At 37.7% G+C, this 12,031-nt stretch overlaps 1 protein-coding gene across 1 annotated transcript in view; it reads left to right on the plus strand.

Annotated features, from left to right (window-relative positions):
- Positions 1 to 12,031, plus strand: part of Dnah6 (dynein axonemal heavy chain 6) — a 193,005-nt gene that overhangs the window by 26,738 nt on the left and 154,236 nt on the right. Inside the window, exons 11-12 of the mRNA XM_042690457.1 lie at positions 1,543 to 1,743; positions 9,772 to 9,892. Coding sequence (XP_042546391.1) covers positions 1,543 to 1,743; positions 9,772 to 9,892 — 322 coding nt within the window. The remainder of the gene's footprint in view (positions 1 to 1,542; positions 1,744 to 9,771; positions 9,893 to 12,031) is intronic.

The raw sequence follows: 12,031 nt of genomic DNA on the forward strand, positions 1-12,031 counted from the left end.
GATTAAATTCAGATAATATATATCAGTTCTCTCTCTTTTTAATACATTTTTATGTAAAAATACTGTACAGAGGGGTTACAGTTACATGAGCGAGGTAATGAGTACATTTCCTATCAAACATTGTTGCCTCCTCCTTCGTTTTTCCCCTATCACAACTAAACTACCCCCCCTCCCCGTCCCCTGCCTAGATTGTAAAGTTCATTTTCCACATAGTGTCTTGTACATCTCATTGTTAACGATGGCTCAACCTGTATCCTTATTTAAGCATTTTGGGTTTTCCCTTCCCCTCCCCAAATTAGAGAAGTGTATATACAAGATGCAGGGCACCGTCATCAAATACAGTGAAAGCAGGGGTTATACCGTGGGGGAGGAACACACAAAGAGAAAAAAAAAATCACATGGTACATTATAAATACATTAGAAACAATAGCAAGAAAGAAAAAAACCACTTGTCTCCCTATCTTGGGGTTCATTTTGCTTAACATCATCTTATCTGGTCATATGTACAAAGCTTTTGACCTTTTCTGCTTGTCCTAGACATATACTAGTTATTGCAAATAAGGGGAACCATGGGACCTATGTTTCTTTGGGCCTGGCTTACTTCACTTGTAATTTTTTCCAAGTCTTTCCATTTCCTAACAAATGGGGCGATGTTAGTCTTTCTGTTCCTCTTTCTTTCTCTCACCTATTCCCTCTGTCTCTTCTATTTCTATCCCCTCTCCACTCACTTCCTTCTTTTGGCATTATATCATAAACTTTTTCCATGTCCCATTTTATAGATGGTTGATATTTAACCATAATACTATTTCGGAACAGGTAGTTATTTCTCTAAGTGGTTATTATTGTGAGTGTCTTTAAATATAAATCTTTGAGGAAATGCATCCATACACTCAGAATCAACATAAAACCCGCCCAGTTGAATGAGTTATTCTTTCTGTTCATTTTGCTTTCTTTTTGTGTTGTACTGGCCCTTAATCTAAAGGACTGGTGTTCTTGTTCAGCTTTTTGCTCATGGCTGGCACTCTACTACTTGAGCCAGACCTCTAGTCTGATATTTTGTTGGTTAATTAGAGATGGAGTCTCACTTCTTTTCTCAGGGCTGACTTTGAACCTTGACCCTCCAGGTATCAACCTTCTAAGTAACTAGGATTATGGGGATAAACCCGCAGTGTTCGGCTGACTCAGTTATTCTTGCTAGCCAAATCTTCTACCATTGAGCTGCATTACCAGCCTAAATATTTTTTTTCCTTCCTGTTTTCCTTCCTTTGTCTCTTTCTTTTTCTTCCTTCTCCTCTTCCTTACTCCTTCCCTCTCTTCCCCCTCTCTCTTTCTTTCTGTCTTTTTCTCTTTCTCTCTTTTTTTCCTGGAAATGCTGGATCTTGAACATGACCAGGCACTTACTAAGCTGGCACTCTACCACTTGAGTCATACCTCCAATCCTGAATGAGTTATTCTTATTCAATTTAGCACTTCAGAAAAGTTAAAATACTCATCAGTATAATCATGTATTCACCTTTATATTCATGCTTTTCTTTTTCCTAGGATACTATCTCTAATGCAGTCAACCAGTTTCAGAACACTGTGCTAGCAGTCCCTAACCTCATTCCTGATTCATATTTTGATGCTTTTACCAGCCCTTACATTAACAACAAACTTGAAGAGAAAACCTGTGGAGCTGGACCAAGTTTATCAGATGTATTGGAAGATGATAAGTATTTTCACACAATTATCTTTCAAATAAAGGTATATTTATTTTCACTAAAAACCATTTTAAAACTTCAATGTCTAAGAAGTTTAGGGATGTATTTTCTTCTATCATATCTTTGAATGTTATATTTGTGAAAAATAGCACATACAGCAAAATTTGAAGATAATGTAGGTACCTTAAAAATTACCTTGCTAACTAACTAGTATATGTCTTAGACAAGCAGAAATGGTCAGACAGGTTGATGTTAGGCAAAATGAATCGCAAGATAAGGACTCAAATTGTTTTTCTTTCATGCTATTGTTTCTAACATATTTATAAGATGATTTCTTTGTTGCTTTGTATGTCCCTCCCCCACGGTATAACCCCTGTTTTCACTGTATATGATGTTGGTATAATTTGTGGAGAGGAAGGGAAAAATCAAGTTGTTTAAATAAGGATACAGGTGGACCCATTGCAACAATGAGATGTACAAGTCGTTATGTCGAAAAACGAACTTTACAACTTTGGCCGAGGGGGGTGGGGGGTTGGGAGTGGGGGTGGGGGTGGTGTGGTGGGAGATGGGAAGGGATGGGAAGGAGAAACAAAGGAGGAGGCAACAATGCTTGATAAGAAATGTACTCATTACCTTGCTCATGTAATTGTAACCCCTCTGTACAGTATTTTCACAATAAAAAAACTTATTAATAAAAAAATTACCTTGCTAAGCAACAGACAAATTTCTAAGTATTGAATTATCTGGCAAAACAGTTAACTATCGTTAGTGATCGTTTGCATGTGTTTCCAGAGAAGCAGGAGCACAGACTATGTAGAACATTGAAAGACACAGGCAGAACAGGGTGCCTTGGCAGCCCATACAATCTTTTTAATTAGAGCCATTTCTTATTAAATATCTTTTATTGAAACATAATGTCATTATTTGAGACCCATTAGGAAACAAATGTAATAGTATCCATCCATAATATCCTTTTTTATTGTGAAAATACCAGCACAGCTATGTTCACTGCAGCATTAGTTACCATAGCTAAGATATGGAACCGACCCAGATGCCCCTCAGTAGATGAATGGATCAAGAAAATGTGGTATATATACACAATGGAATTCTATACCTCCATAATCTCTTAAATGTTAACTATAACACTTAAAGATTTTTGAAAATGGCATTTCATGTTCTAATGCCACACATTTGTTTTGTTTTGTTTCATTTTTGTTTTTGTGCTAGTACTAGGGCTTGAACTCAGGACCTGGTACTCTTGCTTAGCTTTTTCCTTCAAGACTGGAGGTCTTATCACTTGAGCCATACCTCCACTGGAGTTAAGAATCTCTTGGATTTGTCTGTCCAGGCTGGCTTTGAACCTTGATCCTCAGATCTCAGCCTCCAGAGTATCTAGGATTAGAGTTGTGAGTCACTGATGCTCTGTTTCAAATGCCGCAGTTTTAAAGTACAAATACATATTTATGGAAGAGTTCTAATGAGAAGGGAAAGAGCAGTAGTATTCTTTGGTGTATTTCTCACTTAGAATTTTGGGTAATGCAGTGTTCTTCCTGAAAAACAAGAGTGTGACCCTCAGCTCACCCCAAATGCCTTTAATCCTTGGTATCCAAGTGCCTTTCTCAATTTCAAGCTTAAAATTTGCTTATTTGGGGGCTGACAGTGACTCAAGAGGAATAGCGCCTACCTAGCAAGTACAAGACCCTGAGTTGAACCCCTAGTATCACAAAGAAATAGTCTATTTGTTACTCACAGATAGCCATTATACATACAATTCTATACTATATAGTTTAAAATCCGCTCAGTGTTTGAATCTGTTCATCTCATTAAGATATATATATATATATATATATATATATATATGGTTGCAATTATATAATTTTTAATTATGATTTTCCTTATACTAATTTATGGAGTACAGTTTGACAGTTTGACACATGTACATGGATAATCAAATCAAGGAAGTGAACAACATTTTCATCTCCTTAGACATTTTTAATTTTTTGATTAACATTAAGTTATACATATTTATAAGGTTCAGTGTAGTATTTTAATACATGTATTCAATATATTCTGTTTGGCTTTACAAAATTATTAAGTCAGACTACAGTTTTTATAACTGCTTATGGTAGAATTCTTATTCTCAATATTACTTTAAGTCATCAATTCAGAAGTTATAAGCTTATACAATCTTTCTTGTACTCTTCATAATTTTAATTTTGTAAATTACTTTTACTCTATGTAGGTTCTAATTTCAGATTTTCATTCTAGATCTTTGAGGTTTTTTTCACTAATATTTGTTCCTAGGAGTATATTCCAAATGATTTCATCTACTAAATACCATATCATCTGACTTAATAACAAATACCCAAATACTCCTGTGATTTGTCAATTTTATCCCTCTAGTCAATTGTTTCTTTAAAATAATGACTATTACATTTTAATTAGGAATTATATTTTCAGTTTGGAGGAACCAAACAGAATAACAGTTATCTCAATATGAGTTACTTCACATATCTTCTAAAAATAAGAATGTACCAAAAAAAAGAAACAAAATTAAGCAAAGCATATGTCCTTCTCAAGAAGTTAATTTTTTTTTTTTGGTTGGAAGACTTGAACTCAAGGCCTGGGTGCTCTTCCTAAGTAATTTTGTACAAGGCTAGTGCTCTACCTTTTTGAGTCACAGAGCCACTAGAAAATAGAGAATGCTCAGAAGTCAATTTACCTTTTGTATAGAAAATATACACAAATAACAATGAGCTTTTTTTCTTCATGGTCCAGCCACAAGCCATTTCAGATAGTGAGATCAGGCCTTTGAACATGTATAAACATATTAAAAAATAGTTGGATTTTGGGGCTTTTTTGTTTTTGTTTTTTCGGTCATGGGGCTTAAACTCTGGGCTTGGGCACTGTCCCTCAGCTATTCAACTCAAGGCGAGCACTCTACTGCTTGAGCCACAGCTCCACTTCCAGTTTTCTGGTGGTTAATTGGAGATAAAAGTCTCACAAACTTTCCTGCCTGGGCTGGCTTTGAACAGTGATCCTCAGGTCTCAGCCTCCTGAGTAGCTAGATGGCACAAATAGTTTTTAAAAGTGAGAAGCTGGGGCTGGGAAGGTAGCTCAGTGGTAGAGTGCTAGCCTAGCATTCCTCAGAACCACATAAGCAGAAAAAGCTGGAAATGGTACTGTGGCTCAAGTGGTAGAGCGCTAGCCTTGAGCTGAAGAGCTGAGGGACAGATCCCAGGCCCAGAGTTTAGGCCCCACAACTGAAAAAAAAAAGGGGAGAAGTTAGCAGCAGCAGCAAGTCTGAGATTAATCGAAAATCAAAGCCAAAGGTTATTGGTCATACATGTAAGACTATTCTTAATAGATCAGAAAGTGCTGACTAACAAGAAGGGCTTAAAAAGGCAAGCTATTGGAAGTGGCACTGTGGCTCAAGTGGTAGAGCACTTGCCTTGAGTTGAAGAATGCAAGGGACAGCGCCCAAGCCCAGAGTTCAAGCCCCACGTCCGACCAAAAAAAAAAAAAAAATAGGCAAGCTATTGAAGAGGGCATCACATCTAGGAGGAAAACTAAGTTACAAAGGACAAAGAAGAATTGGGTGGTTTAGAAAAAAGAAGCAATTGGCAAATCTGTAAGGCTTACAAGACAAATAACAATGATAAATACATATGTATATATACACACACATATATAGGGCACCCATTTCCCCTACCACCATAAAATAAAATCTAACATAATAAAATAGACTACATTGCTGCAACAGAACAGAATGCCCTTGAGCTTTAAACCTAATAAAGCAATTTCATGAATTGAAAAAATTAAGAGAGATTAAATATCTCCAAAGTTACCATAAGGAGAAAACAGAAAGTAAAAATTGAAATATCTGATGAATATTCTTCTCTCCCACTTTTTTTTTCTGTCGGTTGTGGAGCTTGAGTTCTGGGCCTGAGCGCTGTCCCTCAGCTCTTCAGCTCAAGGCATGCACTCTACACTTGAATCACAGCACCACTCTACACTTGAATCACAGCACCACTTCCGGTTTTCTAGTGGATTATTGGAGATAAGAGTCTCAAAGACTTTCTTGCCTGAGCTGGCTTTGAACCATGATCCTCAGATCTCAGCCTCCTGAATAGCTATTACAGGTGTGAGCCACTGGCATCTGGCCTTTCTCTCTCACTCTGAAAGCAACGTGAAAACAATACCACAAACCAAAAATAACTCTACTCAAAGGAGTTATGTAGATATATGGAAGAACATATTAAATCAAAAATTCAAAATAAAAATGGGTAGGAAAGACAAAATCATCTCAGAAATGAAAGATATATAGTTTCCAAGGAAATAAACTCAAATTAAAAACTTTATATAAGCACAGAGAAATTATAGAGTAAAAATAGTGGTATAGAATAAAAAAATGTTAAAACAACCTAGAGAATGAAAAATAAATAACTCCAGAAGGGGGAAAAACTGGAATTAGAAACAAAGAACAAAATCATGTATATATAATTCAGTCTCTGAAGGAGAAAATCAAAACAAGATATGGACTAAGCATTTATAACTATAGGCTAAACAAAGAAAATTTGAGTTTATATGTCAAAATGCCTACCAAATACCTTCGAAGCTACCAAAGTACCCATACCTAGACGATTTTTTAAAATCTATCCTCCAGGCACCAGTGGTTCATGTCTGTAATCCTAGCTATTCAAGAGGCTGAGATCTAAGGATCACAGTTCAAAGTGGGAACAGGCAGGAAAATCATCAGAGTTTGATCACCAATTAACTACCAAAGAAGCTAGAAGTGGTGCTGTGGCTCAAGTGGTAGAACTAGCCTTGAGCAAAAAAGCTCAAGGACAGCTCCCATGCCCTGAGTTTAAGCCCCAGGACTAACTCCAAAAAGAAACAACAACAAAGGAAAAAAAAAAAAAAAAAACTTTGGTACATCCAACATGGAGGAATACTATACAAAAATAAGGAAGATAGCTGTTTCTTAACATGGAGTGATTTCCAGGATATATTGCTAAACGAAAAGGCAGATTACAAAATAATACCTATTATGTGCTACTTTTATGTCATAAACCTAGACAGAGAGAAAGGTAAACCAGAAACTAAAGAAACTACATAGAGGAAAAGATGGAGGAATGGTGTAAGAAGGATGAGGGTAGTGCATATGGTGTAGGAAAGATTGAAATACTAACTACTTCCTACTAAATGCTTTAATACAGTTCATAAAAAGTGAACAAAAACAGGGAAAATGCTAAAATAAAATACAAATGAAAATACATGAAACTTTAATGTAATTTAAAGGAACAACATAGCTACACTGAAAGAGAAGTTAAACCAAGGAACTTTTTTTTGGTGGTGGGGGGCGGATGTGGGTCCTGAACTCTGGGCCTAGGCGCTGTCCTTCAGCTCTTCAGCTCAAGGCTAGCACTCTACCACTTGAGCCACAGCACCACTTCCGGCTTTTTTCTTTTTGCTTACGTGGTATTAAGGAATTGAACCCAGGGACTCGGGCATGCAAGGCAGGCACTCTACCACTGAGCCACCTTCCCAGCCCCAAACCAAGGAACTTTTAAACATAGTAATTGACCATATTCTCATAGGCTTAAGGTAATGGTGAACTCAGTTAATAGATTTGTTTTTTGCAGTAATATTGATGTAAGCAGTTCTAAACCTTCTTCCTATTTGTATGGTAGAGTTGAGAAAATAACAAATATATTGTATCATGGAATGTAGCTACTCATCTTCCAAGAGAATTACAAGTAAGGAAAAAAGATGTGTAGAATTAAAAGTGGAGATGTGGCTCAAGTGGTACAACACCAGTCTTGAGTGAAAAAAAGCTACGTAAGAAAAGGCTGTGAGTTCAATCCCCAGTACCAGCACACAAAAGGAAAGAATCTCACATTATTGTATTGAAAAAGGCTAAATATTTAATGATAAAAGTTCTTCAAAATACCTTGGAATAAAATTGTTTATAGAGAGAATGATAGGCAAATATGGTAAATTGTTAAAAATTTAGAGAATTTTAATTTTAAGTATGTAAAATTCTGTGACTCTGTAAAGCACCAGCCAATGAGTGAAAGCATCAGGTTCAGGATTCAAATTCCAGTCTTAAACAAAAAAAAGTAATTACCTTAAAGTAAAAAATGTTTTAAGTCATATTACATTTCTGTCACCTGCATAGTTAGTTACATACATTTCAAAGATATTCTTAAATTAGCAATACAATTAGATATTGTTTTTGTCCTCAATTTTTACTGTAAACAGATAGCAGAAACATCTCCAGAGACTTCATAGGAGTCATTAAAAGAAAATAAATGAGTAATTAAATATAAGCATATTTATGATATGTGTAATTTATGATAATGTGTAATGCAATTTCCTACTGCTAGCCTACCATCTGCAAAATGTGATTTTTGAACCGCTTTCCATAGCATTGATATGAAGGGTTTTGTTACACTAGTTGTTTCCTGAGATAAATTGTGCATTTATAAGAAGTCTTGATAAAAAATAGGAGAAATTAAAATTAATACTCTTATTGTATAAGGTGTGGTCTGTGGGTCATGGGCCAATACCAATAGTAAAGAAATCCTTGGGGCTGGGAAGGTGGCTCAGTGGTAGAGCGCTTGCCTTGCATGCAAGAGGCCTAGGTTCAATTCCTCAGCACATAAGCACAAAGAAAAAAGCCGGAAGTGGCGCTGTGGCTCAAGTGGTAGAGCGCTAGCCTTGAGCTGAAGAGCTGAGGGACAGCGCCCAAGCCCAGAGTTCAGGCCCCACAACTGCCCCCCCCGGCCCCCCCCCCCCCCCCCCCCCCCCCCCCCCCCCCCCCCCCGCTCTCCGCAAAAAAAAAATCCTTGTTTCAGCATTTTGTTATTTCCCTTTCCCTCCCCAAATTAGAAAAACGTATATACAAGATGCAGGGCACTGGAATCAAATATAGTGACAGCAGAGGTTATACCATGGGGGAAGAACAAACAAAAGAAACAAGGATACAGGTTGACCCATTGTAACAATGAGATGAACAAGACACTAAGTTGAAAACGAACTTTACAACTTGGGTGGAGGAGGGAAGGGATAGTAGGGGAAAACAAAGCGGTGAATAACAATGCTGGATAGGAAATGTACTCATTACCTTACTCCTGTAACTGTAACCCCTCTGTACAGTATCCTTACAATAAAAAAGAAAGAAATCCTGCCAGGCACTGGTGGCTCACGCCTGTAATCCTAGCTACTCAGGAATCTGAGATCTGAGAATCACGATTCAAACCCAGGCCATAAGTTGGTGAGCCTCTTCTCTCCAACTAATCACCAGAAAATGAGAAGTGACACTGTGGCTCAAAGGGGTAGAACACTAGCCTTGAAAAAAAGAGCTCAGGGATAGCCGCCAGGCCTTGAATTCAAGTCCCACAACTGACCAAAAGAAAAAAAAAAAAAAAGAAAGAAATCCTAATTGTCATAGACTTAGGATTTATGATTATATACGTTGAACCTAGACGTTAAAAGGACTGCAATTGTAATGATTATGTTGGTTTGAAAAAAATAATTTTATGGAGCCAAGTCCAAAAGAAGTGAGGAAAAGGTTTCTCTTAGGGCAAAGTATGAAGGACATTTCAGAAACTTTCCAGCAAAGGGTTTCACAGTAAGATTAAGCAAGCAAATAAATTTCTTGCTTAAACTTGTAGACATTTGTCCAAAGACATTTCAATTAAGGCATTAAATTTGTGGTTTAGAAAACAAACAGGCCTTGCCCCTTTGCCATATATTTACTAGTGATATATAAGATCACCACAAAGCAGGAAAAAAAATCCACAAGTGTGCTTCCTTTTGATCATAAGGCACAATTCTTCAAAAGCCAGATTTGGATATGAATTTTGAAACATTTTTGAAGTTTCTTTCTCAATCCATTGACTCTGTGCCTTGATATCAAGGATAATATTTTCTGTGTATCTATCCTTAGCATAAAAAATTATGGTTTTTTAGGAGGGGGGTTGTGTGTTCTTTGTGTTCAAGTAAATTGAATTGAAATCTGCTTAAGAAAGTCATGGTTTTCTTTATCTTTATGCATAAAATTTAGGAAACCATTCATGCAGCATTTGCATCTGCTCGCTTATATGCTTCGACATTTGAAAGGTTCCAGTTATTCTACAAGGAAAATGAAAGTCTTGATTTAGAAGCTCTTAAACTTCAGGAGCCTGGTAACTTTTCCATTTGCCTTTACTAATTGTTTTTATAAAGAGACCAAGGTTTATAATATTTTTGGTTTTTGTTGGGTGGCAGAAAGCATAGTTCAAAAAAGCTCTACTCAAAAGTAAGAATTTAATCACTTCTAGATTACTTTCCAGAGAATTACTTTCCTCTTTGTATTTGCTTGTTAATCTTACTTTATTTCAAGAAACACAGGAAGCACTTTCTCACTAATGGCTTATCTTTTAGTACAAAGCTAAACCATTGTTAAGATTTGAATATAGGAAGGAGTTGAAGGTAATATATACACATCTTTGCCAATTCCTACAACTTTTTTTATGACAAGAATTGGAGTTAATTCCTTTTTATTGGGACCGTATTTTGAGACCTGGTAGGTATCAATCAATAACTCTTAGTCATGAAATTAAACTCAAGGGAAAATTACTTCATTAGTCGTACTGTTTTTGACAAAAGAAAATAGTCTACAATATGTAAATGAAATTTGAGAGAAGGAACTTCTCAGATGATTATGGAAATAAAGCATTTGCCAGGTGCCAATAGATCATACTAGTTCACTCCTAGTTACTTAGGAGACTGAAATCTGAGATTTCAGCCTGGGCAGACTAACCCTTGAGATTCTCCAGTTAACCAGCAAAAAGCTGGAAGTAGAAGTGTGGTTCAGCTGGTAGAGCACCAGCCTTGAGCAAAAAAGCTTAGCAAGAGTACAAGGCCTTAAATTCAAGCCTCAGTATTGGAGAAAGATGAAAAAATAAAGCCATAAAGAACATAATTTATATTTAGTTATTTATAGCTTTATTTATTTTTTTGAGGGGGGGGTCCAGTCGTGGGGCCTGAACTCTGGGCCTGGGCGCTGTCCCTCAGCTCTTTAGCTCAAGGCTAGCACTCTACCACTTGAGCCACAAGGCCTCTTCCAGATTTTTTCTTTTTGCTTATGTGGTGCTGAGGAATCGAACCCAGGGCCTCAGGCATGCAAGGCAAGCACTCTACCACTGAGCCACCTTCCCAGCCCCCTATAGCTTTATTTTTATACACAAAAATAATTATGTTGATACCTTGCCTCATGAACTATAACTAATTTTCCTATAATTTTTGGTTTTCTTTCAACCCATAAATTTATGCTGAAATATTTTAGGGTATACATTTTATCTCTAAGTTAAATAATTAAACAATTGTGTCTTCAAACACACACACAAATGCATTTTCAAGGCACCAGTGGCTTATACCTATAATCCTAGCTCCTCAGGAGGCTGAGATCTGAGGATTGTGATTTGAAGCTAGCCAGGGAAGAGAAGTCTGAGAAATTCTTTTTTTTTTGGAGGGGGAGGCCAGTTGTGGGGCCTGAACTCTGGGACTGGGCGCTGTCCCTCAGCTCTTCAGCTCAAGGCTAGTGCTCTACCACTTGAGCCACAGCACCACTTCTGGCTTTTATTCTTTTTGCTTATGTGGTGCTGAGGAATCGAACCCAGGGCCTCATGCATGCAAGACAAGCGCTCTACCACTGAGCCACCTTCCCAGCCCCCTGAGAAACTCTTTTTTTTTTTTTTTTGGGTCCGGTCATGGGGCCTGAACTCTGGGCCTGGGCGCTGTCCCTCAGCTCTTTAGCTCAAGGCTAGCGCTCTACCACTTGAGCCACAGCGCCACTTCCGGCTTTTTTCTTTTTGCTTATGTGGTGCTGAGGAATCGAACCCAGGGCCTCGAGCATGCAAGGCAAGCGCTCTACCACTGAGCCACCTTCCCAGCCCCCTGAGAAACTCTTATCTCCAGTAAACTATCAAAAAGCCAGAAATGGAGCTGTGGTTCAAGTGGTAGAATGTTAGCCTTGAGCAAAACGAGGCTCTGGAGGCTGGGCCACCGGTGGTTCACGCCTAGCAACTCAGGAGGCTGAGATCTGAAGATCAAGATTCAAAGCCAGTCCAGGCAAGAAAGACCATGAGACTCTTATCTCCAATAAACCACTCAGAAAATGGGAAGTGGTGCTGTGGCTCAAGTGGTAAAGCACTAGCTTTGAGCTGAAGAGCTGAGGGACAGCACCTAGGCACAGAGTTCAAGACCCACAACCAACAAAAAATAAATAAAAAAGGAAGCTCAGGGACAGTGCTGAGTTCAAACTCCAGGACTGGCATTAAAAA

Source organism: Dipodomys spectabilis, unplaced genomic scaffold (assembly GCF_019054845.1).
Source record: "Dipodomys spectabilis isolate Male_0828 unplaced genomic scaffold, ASM1905484v1 ptg000137l, whole genome shotgun sequence".
Taxonomy (NCBI): Eukaryota; Metazoa; Chordata; class Mammalia; order Rodentia; family Heteromyidae; genus Dipodomys; species Dipodomys spectabilis.